This window comes from Haemaphysalis longicornis, unplaced genomic scaffold (assembly GCF_048455015.1).
Source record: "Haemaphysalis longicornis isolate Haplotype H1 unplaced genomic scaffold, Haemaphysalis longicornis Haplotype H1 scaffold_380, whole genome shotgun sequence".
In the NCBI taxonomy this organism is placed as follows: domain Eukaryota; kingdom Metazoa; phylum Arthropoda; class Arachnida; order Ixodida; family Ixodidae; genus Haemaphysalis; species Haemaphysalis longicornis.
The window spans coordinates 1-19,359 of NW_027526358.1; the positions used below are offsets into that span (position 1 = coordinate 1).

The window sequence follows — 19,359 nt, forward strand, 5'->3', positions numbered from 1 at the left end:
CGCTTGAATGGCTGAATTTCTCCATTGTCGGGTGTGTGGCAAAATACATTTTCTGGGAGCGTAATAAGCACCTAGTTGTAGAAACAGAATCCGTCTTTTGAATTGCTCACAAATGCGCTACCAACTGGGCCATTTTGACATTTAGTTGAATGGGGGGGGGGGGGAGAGAGAGAGAGAGAGAGAGAGAGAGAGAGAGAGAGAGAGAGAGAGGGGGAGGGAGAGAGAGAGAGAGAGAGAGAGAGAGAGAGAGAGAGAGAGAGAGAGAGAGAGAGAGAGAGAGAGAGAGAGAGAGAGAGAGAGAGAGAGAGAGGGGAAAGCCGAGAGGTTTTCCAGGATCTCAACATCAAACGGCTAAGGGCAAAACTCTAACCTTTCAATTTAAAAAATAAATCAATAAAAAAGTAAAATGCAAGTTGTGAGAATGAAACCTGAAATTCATGGGTGACATCCTGATCATTTATTTTAAGATATCAACAAATGCTACGGACGTAAGTACTGTGTTAGTTGGAAAGCAGCTAGATTGTAATTCGAAGGCAACAGCTACCACAACTACGAACAGGCACAGACATGGCGGGAATGAAACATGGCTGTTGTGGGTGGTAGTTTGCGATGCTGTCGACTGGGACAGAAGCAGTGAGTGTCCGAAACATCCTCATTGGAGAATTCAGCTAGTAAAATGATGAATGCAGGAAAGTGTGGTTGACCGATAGGAATATATCTTTACCCAAAGTGTTGCTAGAGTGTGTGCAACATATGAAGCAAGAATTCATATCTTCAATAAATAAAGCATAACACTAACCTACAAACAATAGGTGGTGTTAGGCAATTGTATAATAAAATAAAAAAATGTCTAAAATAGTAATAAAAAGGCCTTTTGAGGCTGACTCCCTCTCCCCTTGCACTACCAATTCCATCTTCAGAGATTAGCCCATTATCTGCTTTTTTTTGCCAACACATGACTTCAATAAGTTGGATTCATTTTAAACAATGGTTATTTGATTACCTCCAAGGTGTCCAGAGAACATTGGGGTTAGTTTTTTATTCACACTTCCCCATTATGACATTATGGAGCCAAGATTAAAACTGCAGTGGGCTTTGTACAATGGGGCTCAAATGGGGAACAAAGTCAAACCTCGTTACAACTTAGTAATGTCCGGGGGCTAAATTAGTTCGTTATAACCGATATTCGTTGTAACAGTAGCGGTAAAAATCGACTCAAACAAATCGGCAATCTGGCGCGCGCTAACATCCTAGATACGAAAACGCATTATCCTAGGCTTCGAACCCCCTATAAATATGGGAATCCTTACCTGTCTCCTTGTGGCATTTCAAACTAAATCGACCGGTACACGAGAACGTGAAATTACGACAGAACAAAGTTCATTTGACAATACAGGCCTGCACTGTTATTTATTTGAAGGATAATGGGGGCTTCGTCTGGTGACTTTTCACAGCACTGAGCAGGATGAAATTTTTCACAGTGTCCACCCCGGCATGCGAGTTTTGAGCCTCGCGGGAACAAAATATTCCTTTGTTACAGCCGATATCGGGCACAGCTCTCGCGGTTCCGCTTTCGTTATAAAAAGAAAAGAACAAGTGTCACTGAAAGAAAGCGTGCCCAGTGAAAGGTCGTATTCAGTTGGCTATAGCCAATAGTTTGCTATATCAGTGTTCGTTATAATGATGAGGTTCAAGTGTAATTGGCAAAAATGTGGAAGGCACGCAAAAAGCATGCAAAAAGAACCACAGATTAGGCAGCTAAACAAATTTGCCCAATCAGGTGGGGAGCCAGAAGCCATTACGCTGGTGTCCTTTCCTTCTTTGTGTCCCCATGCAGCACATAAAGTGAAACTTATCGCTCCTGAAAAAATAACAAGAACAGCCTTATTGAAAATAAGTAATCACTTTATTTAAGAAACACACAGCTATGAACAACCATACATTAAGGCACAACAGCTGATTTGGCCCCGACAACATCATGCTGCCAATCAACCATAAAAGAACATGCTGATACCGGCATGTGTTCCGCAATAATGTCCTGCATGTGTTCCCCCAATAACACATCAGTGTTTCTGTAAATATGCCTTGTACATACTGGCTGTCCATTACTAAAAAAACTACAAAGATTGTCCAGCTGTTGTAAAGGTTTGGGTATAGAGTAAAATATTGAGCTTCCTTGAAAAAAAAACAAAAAAAAAACAAGACTAGTAGACAGGCACGTTCAAAGGTTTCCCTGTGTTCAGGTTGTGACCACATTCAACAAACAACTGCGATGCATGTACAGCATTTTGGGCTGCACCACAATCGCGACTACTTTCTCAAAGGCTCTCCAGCACTCGACAGTGTTGTTGCACCGGCAGTATTTAAGGTAGGAGCTTGCCTCGTGTGCGACAGCACACAGAGTGCCTCGCTGTCGTCTACTGCATTTACTTAGTGCTGTGCTTTGTGATCCTTCCTTCTCTGCTTGTGACGATGCTGGAGCCTTTCTCTTACTGCACCTCCTGCTTGGACAGGAATTCTGCTTTGCAGTACCAATAAAAAATAAATGAGAAACAGAAGCAATCAGACGTAGCTCTATGAGCAGCAACTATCTACCAACGATTATTATGCAAATGTTCCAGGTTAAGAACAGCACCCACCCATTGTCAGCCAAAAGAGCATTGACTAGTTAAAACATCTTTTGACGGTGATTTTCAAAAAGTGACTAAGCTCAGCCGAGACTAGAGGTTTGGGCATCTGCCATTGAGAAATAGCGGCCTCTTCAAAAACTTGCCGTTCGAAAGCAGTAAAACAAGAATAAAGAGTGCAGCAACCTATTGCTTTTGCATAAATGAAAGCAGGGCACCGGATGCGTACCATAGCATTTACCATATTAACCAAAACGAACTGATAAACCCAACTCTTATATATACAAAAAAACATGCGTGCTCATGATAACCAAAAGAACACTTATTCCAATACAAAAATTCTTTCAGGCAAGCCACTGACAGAGGTTGCTACATTTTAAACGAGAAACATCATGAGAGGAAATGTAAAACCACAGCAATCTGACAGAAATTTTGACCAATGGAAACAAAACATCATTTTTAGTCTCGATGCAAACGTACAAATAACATTATAAAATGGCACAGGCAACCACTAGACTCTGCATGATACATTTGGCACTGCATAATTTGCTCATTCTTGAAGGGGCCATGAAGACAGATTACAAGGTAGTTCATTTAGAACTTGTCCAGAAAACAGTGAGATCAGTTTTATCGGAAACTTGCATTTGTTCCTTTGAAAACCTTCTTAAAACCAAGTCGTATTTTCTCCTCATGGCCCCTTTAAAAAAATGCTTCCCGAAGTTGCCAAAACAACGGCTACAACAGAACAGAGTAACTATTCGTTGGTGCAGGTACTGGTACGCAAATGAGGCATGTTTTGAAGGCCCTTCTTTTCACCTTCTCAGCCTCTGCAATCTCATTTGAGCAAAATTTCAGTACAAACGAGTTACAACAGCCCACAGCACAGGCAGCAAGGAACTTTAAGAGACTTATTCCCGAACAATGCTTTAACACGAGTATAGCCAAAACTTACACCAGCTGTAGGCACGGTTTGCATGAAAAACAACTTTTCACGCGTTTTGTCCAATTCAAGTGCACCAGGGCGAAAATGAGGCCGAGTGCATTGCCTCGAACGGGTTGTCCACGCTCACAAAGTGTGCAGTGTAAGCCTTGGCACGTGATTGAGTGGCAGTGAAAAACCGGGTATATTAGCAAAACGTCTTCTCAAAATTGAGCAGAAGCACTGTACAGGCAGGAAGGCCTTTGAATGAAGGCACCCCAGATGAATGCAACCCTGAGGACCAATAACGCTACGTCGTTCCCGCTGAAGAAACTGGAGAAACCCCAATTTCCCCCTATTCCATCCCCCTTCCCACCCATGAGCTGGGGGAGAACCTGGTGACCAGCAGCTACCTGGATGTCCAGACACTTTTGGCCTCCAGAGCGACAGCTGCCCGCTCATCACATGGCTTCCTGGAATAGGGAACCACTCCCACTTCACCGGCACAATAAAACGTTTTTCACTTTCTCACTCTGGGGAACTAAGTAAATGCCATGAATGTAGCTGCCTTCCGGCACAAGCTCACAATCATCGGAGTTCAGGAACAAGAAAAGTTGATAATTTGTGTAAAATGGAATAATATTGCACAATCAAGGGTTGAAATTGGTGCAAAGGGCACCCTGCATTTATGACAAAGCAAGAGGAATTGTAAAACAGTGCGACCCCTAGCAGTGACAAGATGCTACTTTGCACTTCATATCCATGCACCATAAAACTCTGCCACCAACAACACAGGAAAAGTATCACAGGGCAGTAACTACCTGCGCGATAGAAGGCATAATGGAATGTTGTCAGGACGTGCCTAACATAGGAAGACCATGATTTAGATGGGAAGGACAGGGCGAGACCCGAACATGTCAACCGAACGTCGGGTACGTCTTGCAACTGTGGGATAGGCACCTTGAAAGCATTATAACCTTCAAAAACTGATAAAACACTACTACTAGTACTTGCGTAGTGCGCAGCTAGCAAGTAACCTAATCATAAATCCAACTCTATTCACCTTTTTTTTTTACCTTTTCTCTCAATGGAACCACTTCAGGAATACAGCAATCAGGCGTGAGTGCATTCCAGCAGAAAAGACTCCGACATACTCTTGATTTGGGTGGTTCTAGCACTATGCCTGTGTCGGGAACAGCCAGTAATAGAACAGCCAAAAGCACGCAAGAGGGGCAGCTAGAAGATTTCCCGCCACTATTACTATATTTATAATTTGTTCCGCTCAGATTTTTTGCAACGTAAGCCACAAAAGCACATCTGAACGGGGCCTTGAAGACCCAGTAGAAGTTAGGTTCATTTTTAAAAAGACTGCTTTGTCCCAGTAACAATGATGCAAGTTTTATCGCAAAACTTAAAACAAATAATCCCGCAGTCACGTTCTGGAAATTTCTCAATGATGTCACACAACCCTGTTCGTGTGATTGGTGGCTGCCAAGAAACATGAACAGGCGACTGTAGTGGGGGCAAAGCCACAGACAGTGTGTAAACTTGCCCTGTCAGCATTCCACAGTGACATTTGTTTAGCACATTTCCCTTTTTCATGTAATTAAATTTGTATTCATCTGGATTAATCAAAACATCCAAGAATTTAACTGGCAGGCAAACACACATTCAGTGTTCATTGAAAGATGCACATGACCAAAGCATGGTGCAACTTCCCAACAACAGTCAGAAAACAGGCAGACAGCCCAGAGGTTTGTTTCTACAGAGGCAATGGTACAAAAAAAAAAGCTGCTCTGGGATACTTTTCGAGCATTTCGAGAAGCTGAAGTCCCCCAAAAAAAGTGTGGACTGAGCAAATCTTCGATACTGAGGCGATGGGGGCACGTTATCGCCCAAGTTTCCAAACACTTCTGTCTACCCTAAGGTGGGGCGCACAAGCAAGCCCTACTGCAGTGGGGCAAAGGAGAAGCAAAGGTCCCGCTAGGCGGAGTGGGCTCACAGTACCACAAACATGGGCGCATGTTTTACGTACACAACACAACTGCTCAGCAATCTGCCGTGACTTTAAGCGATCACCGAAACCTGCATTCTTTGCCAAGGATCCTCCCGCTGCCCTGTACCAGGATGTTGGCTACGAGGTGGGGTCAGCGGGGAGGCCAGGGTTGAAATAGAGTTGCTTTGCCCAACCCATATAATAAGTGCAGGGTGTTTGCGGGTGCCCTGGTGGGAAACACGCTCGATCACCTCCCCATGAACGTCGAGCAGGAGGTCTGCCAGGTGCATGGTGTGGGCATGCTGGCTGAACACCCTGCAGATGGCCGACATAAACCATGATCCGGTCGCTCCGTTCCTGTACGACACGTAGTTGTCGACCGAGGCGTAGCAGATGCAAGCGTCTGAAACGGTAGTCACCTTCTGGATTGGGCAAGAACCCAAATTGCTCGGTACCGGGGCATCATCCATCCTGTCAGGCGGAACGTACTTGGCTACGCCTGCGTCCCGTTTCCCTGCACACACAAAAATTGCAGTCGGTCACTTCATGGGATGCGACTTTCAGTACCCCTTTGGGGTTTCGCGAAATGATTTAGTATCCAAATGCTGCACCTCGAATTTGACAGAACAATCACATACATTCCGCTACTCCAGCTCCATGGATTCCACATGCATTTTCACTCTAAACTTGGTGAAAGAGACAGACAACTGATTTTTGTGGAGTGCTTGTCCCAATATGAAACCCAGCATTTTGTATAGCAAGGTAACCAGGAATTGCAAAATAAATTGGTGGGAATAATTTCAATTTGGCACTAGACTTCCTGAAGTGTGAAAGGCCGCACCATGTATGGACTGGACTGAATTTGAATACATTTGGTAAATGTATACAAACAGCTCTGTCGGTTTCAAGACTCGCTTAAAAAACTGCAGAAAGTATTTGGAACGACTTCATTTTATTATTGCATAGGCAGCGGGGACACGTTTTCAAACACCTCTTTTCGTCTAACGTACAGCTGAAAATACGTAGCCGCATGGCTCACAGTCACGGTAAGCAGCATTCGTTTTGGCATCACATGGAAGGCTGGTATAGATCTAAAAGTTCCGCTTTGAAATTTTCTAGGACCCTATAAAGGAAGCCGTTCAGGATGAAGGCATTTTAAGTGCTGCCCTTTCATTTGGGATGAAGAGCGTATAATCCACAAAAACCGGTTGGCTGTCCCAAACTCATGGGTGCCCATTCTTTTCTTTTGAATGGGCACCATCACGGGCACACTGTTGCCCTCATGGCTCTGCTGCTTCTTCCTGCATGCAGATGGTCCTTGGACGTGCCCTTGTGCGAGTTAACAACGCCGCAGGAGCTCAATGTACGGTCAGTCGCACAGCTGACACTCTTCGGTCGTAAGTGTCACATTTCATAGCTGATGTGTGTGCTCTCTCACCAAATTTTACATGCAAACTGCGTCTTAAGAAACTCGGGGAGGTTTTGCCTGACTCTTTTTGAAGCCAATCTGAGGCCATGGGTTACTGTACTGTTGCAGAACTACTTCCCACACTATTGTTACGAACAGATATATATTTATACAGGAACCCCTCGTCAACTTGAACTTGCACCTCTATAAACATCGGTTAAGTCAAAACTTTTTCTCTCCACACATTTACCTCCCACAGATGCGATGTATTTGCCCCCCTGTATCTCAAAACATTTTTTCGGGAGACCACAGATATCTCAAAATGTTGGCAGAGAGGACACAGTGCAAAGTCCACTACAGGCAGCTGATAAGGCCTCCGTGCTAACGCATAGGTCCCACAGCCCACCGAACAGGTTCATGAACGGCAAATTTTAAATCCCCACCTCCGCGGCAGTTTCCCATCCACCGTGTCAAGAAACTGCGGGAGTGATAATTTATGCGTCATCAAGGCATGGTATGCCATCTGTGCGCGGGTGATCATAGGTTATTAAAGACGGTAGTCTTTCTTGGGCTACTTAAACCCAGAAATTTTGGTCTGTCTGTCTGTCTCTCTGTCTGTGTCTGTCTGTAACTCGATTCAGCCACCCGGCCAAAGTAAAACAAGGCCTGGGCATTGGTCTTACGTAGTCACAACTAAATCTACCTGTAATGCTAAAATCTACCTGTCCGGTGTAATGTTCGTACTTGTCAACATTGTTGAAGAAGAACAAGACATTATGCAAATATCAGACAACAAATTAATACAGAAGTGACATTTGCAGTGTTCCTTTATAAAAAATCATACATACTTGATTTTTGCAAAATTAAATACTTCATCAACTGCAGAAAAAAATTCACTCCACCGTCGCCTACTGTCGCCCGCGCCACTATAGCTTCTGGCGCCATTTTAAGAAATCAACCGGCAACAGTTACGAAAGGTTCCACTAGATATGTTCCACGTACTGCTTGGAATGCACGTGGAGTAGGGAAACGCGGTTCTATAAACGCTGAAGTAGGGCGCCTCGATTAACGCACGTCTTCGCCGTACGGCAGCGTTGGCATCGAGTCACCCGGCCTGGAGCAGTGGAACGCGGTAAATTTAAAATGATTTAAGCAAACCTTTGGCGTCTTTACCTTGGAAGAAGCGCGACGCAAGAGGAACAATATGAGAGGTCAGCAAGAAAGCGAAGGGAGGCATTTACTTGACTTGTCGACATTTGCAACGAAAGGTGCAGATACCCAGCCAATTTTTTTTTTATCGGTCAGTCCGACCACAGACACACCCAGCCCTTGCAAGTGCACGAAGGAGGTTGTTCTGACTGTTATTTGTTTTCGCCGGTCTAGACGTGCGAAAACAAAAGCTCCCCTGTGCAGTGGAGCTTATGTTGTCAGCACTAGCTCTTATTTCAGTGGCCAGGCCAGAAGTTTTTGGCTTTTCGCTTAATTGGAAACTCGGCTTATCTCGAAATTTTTTGCGGATTTTAGGACTTCGAGTTAGCGAGGTATTACTGTAATATGTTAAACCTTTTTCACCTGAGATCAGGTTCATACACATCACCTTTGTTTAGCACAACACAAGCCCCATACATTAGGTCACTGTTGAAACACAATGGGCTGGTAAACATAACTATCAAAAAAATTTTGAGGACGTGCACCTAAGCAGTCCTTCTGATGTATTGATTGCAAAAACATGATTTACTTTTAAAACAGCATGGGCACCTCAATTTCACTTCAATGATCTTTATTTGTCCTATACATTTCTCGTTTCGCATTGCAGTCTAAAATTTGCTTACCGCATTTTAGCTACAAAGGTACAAAAATGGCGCAACATGTTTTTTACGCATGTCAACAATTGTGAATATAGAAGACTGAATAGAGAAGCATGTGAATAAAGAACAATTCTGGTTTTAGCAAAAAAAAAAAAAAAAGAAGAAAAAAAAAAGAAAAGCTGGTGAAAACCCTGAGAAGCGAGAAAATGCCGAACACTTGTGAGCACGTGCATCGCGATGGCCGCCAAGCATCTCCGGCTCACGCAATGGCTTTAGCAGGAAAAAACAAAAAGAAGAAAAGAAAACCCCAAAGAGTGCCTTGTGTTGCCTAGCAACCAACAATGCCATAGCTGGCACAACTCCAGCTCCACGGAACCTCAACACAACTCCAGGAACACTGCGCGTGCGTCGTGCACTTACGCGCTTACACTGCGCCCCAACTGTCATCAAGCACTATCGCACACGTAATGCTTGGCATGAGGAACACAATGATAACGATGCATATGGTGATGGCTACTTACTAGCATGACGCACAGCGACAACAGAACATGTAAATAAACAATGTCAAACTTGTGCAAAAACGTGGTGATGTGTCCTTCATTGCTCGCAAGGAAAAGAAATCCTCAGCTTTGCTATGGTTCAAGCCTTGAGCTACTTAGTGTAAGCTTCGCCAGTTTTTTTAAATGCAGAGCATTTCAGTAACTCACGATGTCCCGCGCGTTGACGTCCGTCGTAGTCCGCACCGTCGTAGTCCGCACCCCTCCCCCTACACTATATAAAAAAAAATACTATCCGGCGCCTGGTTTCGAATCCTCGACCCTGCGGGCGGAACGCAATGTACATGGTGCTCTACCCACTGCGCCACAAAGCCGACACAGAATGGGAGGCTACGAACGCGCCTTATATCCTGGACTCATTCAAACTACGTCAAGAAGCTGCTGATACAACGCATTCACTACCACCAATTCCCCAAACACTAAACGTTGACGCAATACACCCACCCCCTATGTGACGCATTTACTCGAGTCCCCCTTGCGGGGAGATTGGCCCAATTTTTTCATGTTTGGAAACAAAATAGCAATTATTTGTTTGGCGTAACAGCAGCATACGAGGGCAGTACAAGCCTCTCCATTACAAAGAACCCAACGCGTGGCATTTGTCCACACTCCTAGCAAGCTAGTGGGTCACTTGATCTAACTCAAGAGAAAAATAACAAAAAAAGCTGACTGTTTTATTCCTTACTGCATTGATTGAGTTTGAGCTGGACGAAGGAGTGAATCGGCGGCATCAGTACGCTCTGCCGCTATCAGGCGTAGCGTTTCCCTGGCCTTACCGCATTAAACAACCGATGGTCATGGCCATCTTTTTCTGTGATCACGCCATGAACTTGTAACATAGCAGTAGACAATAGCACTGCGGCGGTGACGGTTGGGAAGGTGATAACGCCACAAAACTTGCATTGACGCAAAGAGCTAAAATCAACTACGTTATTAAAAGCGACTGAAATAAATAAATAGATATGGTAAAAAGATTGTGTGATGTTATTTTGCTTAACACATGCCTTACGCTCGCTTTTGTAGCTTTTGGATCAATGTTACTTGATAGCTTTGTGGTGTTGACGCCAATTCTAACCTTAAAAAATGTGTTTCTCTTGCCAGTCTAAACAGCCGCCCTAATTTTATAAGACATGCCAAGTGTTTTTATATCTTCTATGCGCAATATTTGATAACTTGGTTGCAATCTTTATAAGCTAAATGTCAAATTACACTCCATTCCACCATAGCTATATGAGCATACATCACTGATTGCTGACCGTAATTACCCGATTCTAATGCGCACCCAATTTTCCTGGCAAAAAAAAAAAACGAAAAAACTTGCACTTTCGATTGTAACGCACAAGGAACTTTTTGAGCAAGGAAAACGAATGCGAGAGAAACGGGCGATTTATATCTCGAAGTAATCACGCTCATCTTACTCCTCGTCGCTCTCCGCTGACCACAACATCTTGTCCTTGGTGCCGTCAAGCGCGTTCACGATGCCACAGGCACACTTCATAACGAACGTTCAACCATAATCGATGGAATCGTGGCCCACGCCTCGCACGCCCATCCTGCGAACTTCTCCAGAGGCGCACGCTTCATCCGACCACTCGTTTTGAAAGCGTGAGAGCCGCTGCTGCCATTGCTGTTATCAAGTGCGCAAGTGGAACGATTTGACGAATTGTATGAACGCCGATAGAAAAGCCTGGGCGCCTATGCTTCCTACGTCCGAAAAATCGTTGCTAAAAGCTTTGGCGCCATCTTGAGATGGCGATGGTGATGGGCGGGACGAAATTTCCGCTGTTTCGGCAGTTTCGGTTTCGTATCCGATTCTAACGCGCATGCGATTTTTCGACCTATTTTTCCGGAAAAAAGGTGCGCGTTAGAATCGGGTAATTACGGTACGTTTTGCTCACGCAAAAACATGGCGAATTTATCGTGAATTTATAAAGTAAAGAATGGGGCCCCCAGCGTGGTCTTTCCGATATGTTGTCGCCAGACATGCATAAAAACGTGTTACAGGTGCTTTCTAATACTGCTAATTCTTTCTTTCGGTTATTGATAGACGTGCTCACTTTATATTTACGCCGGCCGGGGCCTTTTGCCGGTTTTCGCACAAACGAGTACATGTGCCACTGTACTATGATGAGAGTGCCATGCAGACAACCCACGACTCCCAGCCAATCAGATTGCGCCCCTGCGGTCACGTGCAGTCAGTAGCCAATTAAATGGCGCATTCCGTCTTTTTTCTTCCTCGGTTTTACACACAACCAATGGACGAAATGAAGTGGTTATGGCGGGGAATTAAAAACGTAAAGACGCACTTCTGAATAAGACCAAGACGACTCGGACCAAGATGGCTCGCATGGCTTGGACGCCATAGCGCACGACCACACGTAGAACCCAAGCTAAAAGTTGTAGAAAAAGTGCTATTTTCGCGTGAAATCTTGGTTTATTTTAGCGGTCGTCGGTGCTATAAATTGCCATTATAGCTCAAACACATTTCTCTGTGTCTGGATATTTGGCTGGCCAGAAGAAAAAGAGCTCTACTTTCCAAAAATTGGCAATTTTTCTAAAAAATCAATTTTTTTGGCCAAATTTCAGGATTCTAAAACCCGTGTCCCCACTTAAATTTAGTGCACATTCTTTTTATAGCAGTAAGAATGGTGGGGTAAACAATGGAAGTTATGAACTAACATGCAAACATAGAAGCATCAGTGCGCCTGGCGTGCACTATGACAGCCGTCCGGTGCATTAGGCTTTTCCGACATGACACTGGCCAACTTGCATACGCGACATTGTCTTACATGACGCTGTTTGTCGAGCATACCAAATGATTCACGAAACTATTACTATCAACCATAACAAAAATAAGCTTGGCACGCACAAATTCGGTCAAAAACAAAGTGATTGTGGACAACAGTCCTGAGCTAAGGTCCCTAAAATTACTAAGGTAGCGCCATCTTTAGATCTCGCCGCCTTTCGCCCTCGCCCGCGCTCCTCTCTTACTTCGTTTTTTGCCATTTTCTTTTTCGCCGGCGAACGCCGCGCGCCATTGGCTAAGGGAAAAGTCACGTGGTTTTGTTTTTTTTTTGCTCCGCCGCCGGGTCGCCTCGCCGATGCCTCGCCGGCTGGGACATTGCGCAACGCCGCCGCTGCGACGCCATTGCTGGCTTCCGAGCCACCGTCGCCACCGTGCTTCAGTACCGGAATTAGCTGCTCGCTTCGAAAAAATGTCGCACCGGTGTCGTTTTAGGTTGCTTCTCGGTGTCGATGTGTTGTGCCTTAGGCAGCGCGAATATCGTCAGGCAGGGCACAAGACTTCGTTATTCCGTCCGGGAAACGCGACGCAGAAAGGAGAAAAGTTTGGTTGCATAGATTTGAACGGGCATACTTCAGGCCGACGCTACCATCACTCTTTTGCGAGGTAAGTTTCTGAATGCTTGTTCTTGCTCTGTTAAATTCTGCGCGAGCTTGAGCGGTCACTTACGAAGAAATGCGTATTCCCTTCGCGACCGTCGTCCACGCTTTGTTCTGAGTAGGCATTGCGCGCAGCGCCGAGTTCGTCCCGTCGTAAGCTTTGGTTTGGATAAGAGGCCGTGTATTTGTCATGTGCGCGCTTAACTTCCAGCATCAATATCAGCGGCGTAGCATGTTCAGTCAGTTGTCGTAAGGGTTTCGTGACGCGAGAATTGTTCACCTGAATTCATGCTTGTTTTGGCCGACGGCAGCTTGCGTCTGACCATGTATCGTGTGCGTTCCGAGTGCGTGTACGCTCTTTTTGGCGTGAAGTCATGTTTTGTGTGTTAGCTACCCGGGTGGTATTATAATCCCGTTGTTATGACATCGGAGTGATTTGTTGCGTAATATGGGCTTGGTCAGTGCGGCTCAAATTGAGGCTGTTGCGAGAAGAAAAAAATTGCGGCTAGGTAAAACAATTTAAGGTCAGCTAATATAGTGACCGCGCCGTTGACGTACGTTTGATGCGCAATTTCTGTTATCGCTTTATTAAATTCGCGCACGTTTGAATGAGCACTTCAAATGCATATTCGCACCGTAACGGCTGTACGCCCTTTCTTCCGTGTATGCACAGAGGAACGTTAATTACGACTTACGTTTGCATTACACGTGATGCCGTACATTTGCGGTGTGCGCGCTTACTTCATCTTAGTAGTCATAGGCGTGCGCACAGGGGGGGCAGGGGGGGCGGCCGCCCCTGCCCCCCCTGTGCGCAGCGGTAAGACTTTGCCCCCCCTAATCGAGAACTCTGCGCACGCCTATGTTAGTAGTCAATGGCGCAGCGTATCCAGTCATTGCGATTTGAACCAAAACACACTGGGCGACTATATTATTTTCAGCAGACGTATTTTTGTCCAGCAAAGCGCTTGCTAAACGGGTTTAGTGTAGCGAGTTGAGCGGACGCGGCACTGAGCAGATGCGCGAACACGAATTTGACCATGCTACGGTAGAACAGTCACTAACTCCCTTCTGCAATGCATTATTGCCTATATTTGCGGAGTGTTTGTGGCGCATCTCAAACTCGGTGGCGACATTTCTTTTCCCTTCTCAATAGGATTATTTCACGGATCAATTTGAGCAACGGATATTGGAGAAGCTTGGCGTTAAAAAAACTAAACCCAAATGCCACTCCCAACATTTTTTCTCACGGGAAGCCACGTCAGCAGCACAAGCCACCTGCACGACGTAATTACGGACGTTTGTTCCAATAAAATATCTATTTGCTGGCACCAATTCATTTTTGTGATTTATTGTTTTCTCTTGATAATCATCGTGACATTGGTCCTCTTTCGAATTTCTTTCGGGTGTATCCCTGTGTTAGTGCAATGTACAAATCTGCCAGAATATATCCCAGCATAAAACAATTCTGTCCAGGCGCCTCCATTAATAACGGCTGTAAACGACCGCGCCCGGTGAAAAAACGTATTGCATGATTAATTAACTGCAGTAACTAGTTACATAATTTGTACCTAGAGGGACTGTAATTTCAGTTTACCCGATCGATTGATCGCAGTCTTCTCTGGCGCGTATTCCCAGAATTACAAGTCTGCGTTTTTCACTAGGTTGGCACATGGACGTACGGCCGCGAGTGTAGTTTAGTGTATCCGGCTGCGAAGTCGGGGAAGCAGGGGCTTTCCACGTCGCTGTACGTGCACACACGCACAACAGCATGTGTATGTTTTTAGTCTACTCACAGCAGCCTATAACGACATGAAGGTGAAGGAAACATTTCTACAAAAACGGCAAAGCACTCTAAACTGCGCGTAATTAAGGTAGGCTGTAGGTCGTTAGTAAAAGCGGGCGCAGAGTGAACGCCGCTGAGGATACACAATTATCGCAAGAAAGGCGAGTGCAAGGACGCCAGCGCAGCGCTCGAACTACGACATTTGCGAATGAAGCGCACTGTATACTGCTGCGAACCGTGCGCAAGACCTCTGTGCAGTGATTGCACGACCACAGTCACGCGAATGAAAGAACGGAACTACCGTAACAGAGCAGTTTGAAATGTCCACGCTCGATCCTTTCGCATTCACGAGCTATCCTGAGGTGTTACAGAATGCCGCACACGTAAACAAAAACCGCGCTGTGCGTATGCGCCAGCGGCATCCGCCCCGCAAATATCCCCTTGTAGACAAAAATATAAAACAAAACACTATCACTCAGTGCCTGTTGGTAAAACGGGGCTCTAGAAATCCTATAAATGCTACCAAAGAGCGATTTCGGCGCGAAAACAAGAGCAAACTGCAGCGAGCGCCCTGAAGCGTAGCGAGGGCGTCTGCTCTCAAGTGGCCAACAAATATGGCGGCCCCGCCGCGGAGTTAAAGGGACGGCGGCGCCGCGGGTGAGGGGAGAGAAAAAAGAGGAGGGCAGCGGAGAAGGAGGGAGCAGTTGGCGCTACCTTAGTTCTTTCAGGGACCTTATCCTGAGCGGTATCGTAGCACCATCTAGGAGGGCCGACGGTAAACAAGGCAACAAAAGGCGCTTCGCCGTTCATTGCAGCCCTAGGCAACAGGCAACATACTAAAAATCGTTTCAAGTATTTGCCCTGGTTACATCATCGCTAACATCCCGAAATGCAGGGTTTAGCGGGGGATTAATATTTTGCCCCCCCTTAATCTTAGCAGAGGGTGCTAAGAATCCCTGGATCCGGACAGGCCGCCAATGGAATCTGAACCTGGCAACGTTTAATGCGCGAACCTTATCTAGCGAAGCAAGTCTCGAGGTATTGTTCGAGGAATTAGAGGGCATTAAATGGGATGTAATAGGGCTTAGCGAGGTTAGGAGGGCAGGCGAAGCCTTTACGGTGCTGAAAAATGGACACATCCTATGTTACCGTGGTCTAGAGGACAGAAGAGAACTGGGAGTGGGATTTCTAGTCAATAAAAGCATAGCTGGCAACAGATGAATACTACAGCATTAATGAAAGGGCAGCAGGTGTTGTAATTAGGCTCAATAAGAGGTACAAGCTCAAGGTGGTGCAGGGCTACGTCGGCAATGGCTAAAGTAAAAACACTAGTATACCGTAGTTATGGGGGACTTCAATGCTAAAGTAGGCAAGAATCAGGCTGGAGACAAGGCAGTTGGGAACTATGGTCTGGGCTGTAGAAATAGCAGGGGTTACCTACTAGTTGAGTTTGCAGAACGGAATAACCTATGCATAATGAATACCTTCTTCTGTAAACGGGAGAGTCGGAAGTGGACCTGGAGGAGCCCGAATGGGGAGCACAAAAATGAAATAGACTTCATATTATGCGATAACCCTGGCGTCGTGCAGGATGTGGAAGTGCTCGGAAGGGTAAGGTGTAGTGACCACCGTATGGTAAGATCTCGAATTAGGCTAGATCTGAGGAGGGACCGCAACAAGCTAGTACGAAAGAAGCCGATAAATGAGCTAACAGTAAGACGTAAAGTAGAAGAATTCAGGATCGCGCTGCAGAACCGATATTCCGCCCTTAACGAGGAAGCCGAGCCTACAACACAGGAAGCCAGCGACAACCTTACACGCATTATCACGGAGTGTGCAGTGGAAGTCGGGGGCACTATGGCTAGACAGGATACTGGTAAACTTTCACAGGAGACGAAAGATCTAATCAGGAAACGGCAAACCATGAGAATCTCTACCGCAACTGACAGAATAGAACTAGCCGAGCTCTCGAAGTTAATAAGCATAAGACAGCTGACATACGGAAGTATAATATGGAGAGGATCGAATACGCTGTAAAGAACGGAGGTAGCCTGAAAGCAGTGAAGAGACGTCTGGCGTGGGGAAAAATAAGATATATGCACTTAAGGATAAGCAAGGCAATGTCATCACAAATAGGGATAAAACAGTCATAGTTGCCGAGGAGTTCTATAGGGACCTGTACAGTAGCCGGGACATACAGAATAATGCCGAATGAGACAGTAGTTCAGAGGAGATAGACATCCCACCAGTAACGACCGAAGAAGTAAGGAAGGCTTTGAAAGAAATGAAAGGGGGCAAAGCACCTGGTGAGGATCAGATAACAACAGACCTCTTGAAGGATGGCGGAGAAATTGTACTTGAAAAACTGGCAAACCTGTATACGCAATGCCTAATGACCGCAATGGTACCGGAATCTTGGAAGAACGCGAACATCATCCTAATCCATAAGAAAGGCGACATGAAGGACTTGAAAAATTACAGGCCGATCAGCTTACTGTCAGTCGTCTACAAGGTATTTACCAAGGTAATCGCTAACCGAATCTCTGCAACCTTAGATTTCAGTCAACCTAAAGAACAAGTAGGGTTCCGTAAAGGTTATTCAACAATGGACCATATTCACACGATCAATCAAGTGATAGAGAAGTGCGCTGAGTATACTGAACCCCTATATATAGCCTTCATAGATTACGAGAAAGCATTTGACTCGGTCAAAACCTTAGCAGTCATTCAGGCATTACGGAACCAGGGGGTAGATGAGCATTATGTAAGAATACTAGAGGATATCTACAATGGGTCTACAGCTACCATCATCCTCCATAGGGAGAGCAGTAAAATACCTATAAGGAAGGGTGTCAGACAGGGAGACACAATCTCTCCAATGTTATTCACAGCATGCTTACAAGAAGTATTCAGAATGTTGGATTGGGAACAGGTGGGAGTAAGGGTTAATGGAGAATACCTCAGTAACCTCAGATTTGCTCATGACGTTGCCTTGCTAAGTAACTCGGGGGACAAAGCATGCTTTCCGCACTGGGCGGACAGAGTAGAACCATGGGCCTGAAAATTAATATGCAGAAAACTAAAGTAATGATCAATAACCTCGGGACAGCACAGCAGTTTGAGATAGGTGGCGAGGCAGTGGAAGTGGTAAGCGAATATATCTACTTAGGCCAAATTGTGACGCCAGATCCCAACCATGAGGCAGAGATAATTAGAAGGATCAGAATGGGGTGGGGTGCATATGGCAGACATTTTCAGATAATGAATAGCAGCCTACCATTGTCACTGGAGAAGAAAGTGTATGACAGCTGCATCTTACCGGTACTCACCTACGGGGCAGAAACTTGGAGGCTCACTAAGAGGGTTCAACTTAAATTGAGAACGACTCAGCGGGCAATGGAGCGGAAAATGATAGGTGTACCATTAAGGGACAAGAAGAGAGCGGAGTGGGTCCGGGAGCAAACTGGTGTTAAAGACATATTAGTAGAAATTAAGAAGAAGAAATGGACGTGGGCAGGGCATGTAATGCGAAGGCAAGATAACCGCTGGTCATTAAGGGTATCAGAGTGGATCCCTAGAGAAGGCAAGCGTTGCAGGGGGCGGCAGAAAGTTAGATGGGCAGATGAGATCAATATGTTTGCGGGGATAAATTGGTCACAGTTGGCCCAGGACCGAGGTAATTGGAGAATAATGGGAGAGGCCTTTGCCCTGCAGTGGGCGTAGATAGGCTGGTGGTGATGATGATGATGAATATTTTGCCTGAAAATGTTTAATTTCTCAGAGAATAAAGCATTGTTTGCTGCTGGGCAAGCGCTGGGGGCACTATAAAAGACCAAATATTTCGAGCACAACGAACTTGTATTTTGTACTCATGGCCCCTTCAAATCAACTTGTGTGTGGCAGCCATCTGCGTCAGTGGCATGGCTTCTGTGGCAATACACAGCCCTTTTTTGCTGCCAAAACACTGGACTTTGTCCACTGTGCACAAATACCCATCGAACCTGTGCAACAAGTATTCAGATGGTGGTACGTAGCCTGTAACTCTCGCTCTAAAGGAGCCATCTGGGGTAGTTTTCCAAGGATTTGCAAGCTGCCCACACCTGGCCTTCATATGATTCGGAGTCAATACAAAGTGGTGGTGACAACAATGAGCAGCACACTACTTACTTCCACGGCATGCCTGGATGAAGAACAACTTGGGCTTCCCCTGGAGGGATGGACAGTTCTTGTTGTTAAACAGCTCGCAGATAGATTCCAGAGCAACCGGTTCATCATCGGACCCATAGATACATTGCTGAGGAAGCGGTTCATTGTCGGACCCACGGATGGTGTCCTTGCCACCGTGCGACATCAGCACCACCACCAGGCAGTCCGCAGCTTTCTGCTGCTCCTCTTGTGCCGCCTTGGACAGCTCCTCCATCATTCCCTGCACAGGCAACAGCATTGTGCTTCACAGTGGGCTGAGCAGGGGCAGCTTTCCCCACTACCTTAGCGCACATCTACATGTATATCCGTGCACATATGAGCCCCGGTGTGCATTAAAGGGACACTGAAGTGATTTGTAAGCATTGCGGGATTACTAGAGCAAATTGTAGTCCGGAGTATGTATGCCATGTTTCGAGCATTCTTGCTACGTTTACACGACTTTATTCAGTCAAGAACCACTTCGAAAATGCTGTCCTCCTCTCTGCATCCTCCTTGCCTATTTCCTATGACATTTCGTATGATGTCAGAAAAAGATGGCTTGGCCTGACTGCACCACTGCACGGCTCCCCAACCCTTGGACAGAATCAGTCAGTGCAGCGTTTAGTCGGCCGGCCACCGGCGGGTCGTCACAGTTGAAGCTTAATATCGAAACT

General features: G+C 45.8%; 1 protein-coding gene across 1 annotated transcript; it reads right to left on the reverse strand.

Moving 5' to 3' along the window:
- Positions 1-1,741: 1,741 nt before the first annotated feature.
- Positions 1,742-18,969, reverse strand: LOC144178029 (caspase-2-like). The gene is made up of 2 exons (XM_077705564.1): positions 18,668-18,969; positions 1,742-6,056 (listed from the first exon to the last, which is right to left on the reverse strand). Exons 1-2 carry the CDS (start codon positions 18,942-18,944, stop codon positions 5,614-5,616), a joined length of 720 nt encoding a protein of 239 aa, XP_077561690.1. The 5' UTR covers positions 18,945-18,969; the 3' UTR covers positions 1,742-5,613.
- Positions 18,970-19,359: the final 390 nt, after the last annotated feature.

Excerpts from the sequence above, each read along its gene's own strand:
- LOC144178029 (XM_077705564.1), bottom strand. The coding sequence starts at position 18,944 with ATGCTGTTGCCTGTGCAGGGAATGATGGAGGAGCTGTCCAAGGCGGCA. Across the intron at positions 6,057-18,667 it reads CATCCAGGCATGCCGTGGAA|GGAAACGGGACGCAGGCGTA; the intron begins GTAAGTAGTGTG and ends TTGTGTGTGCAG.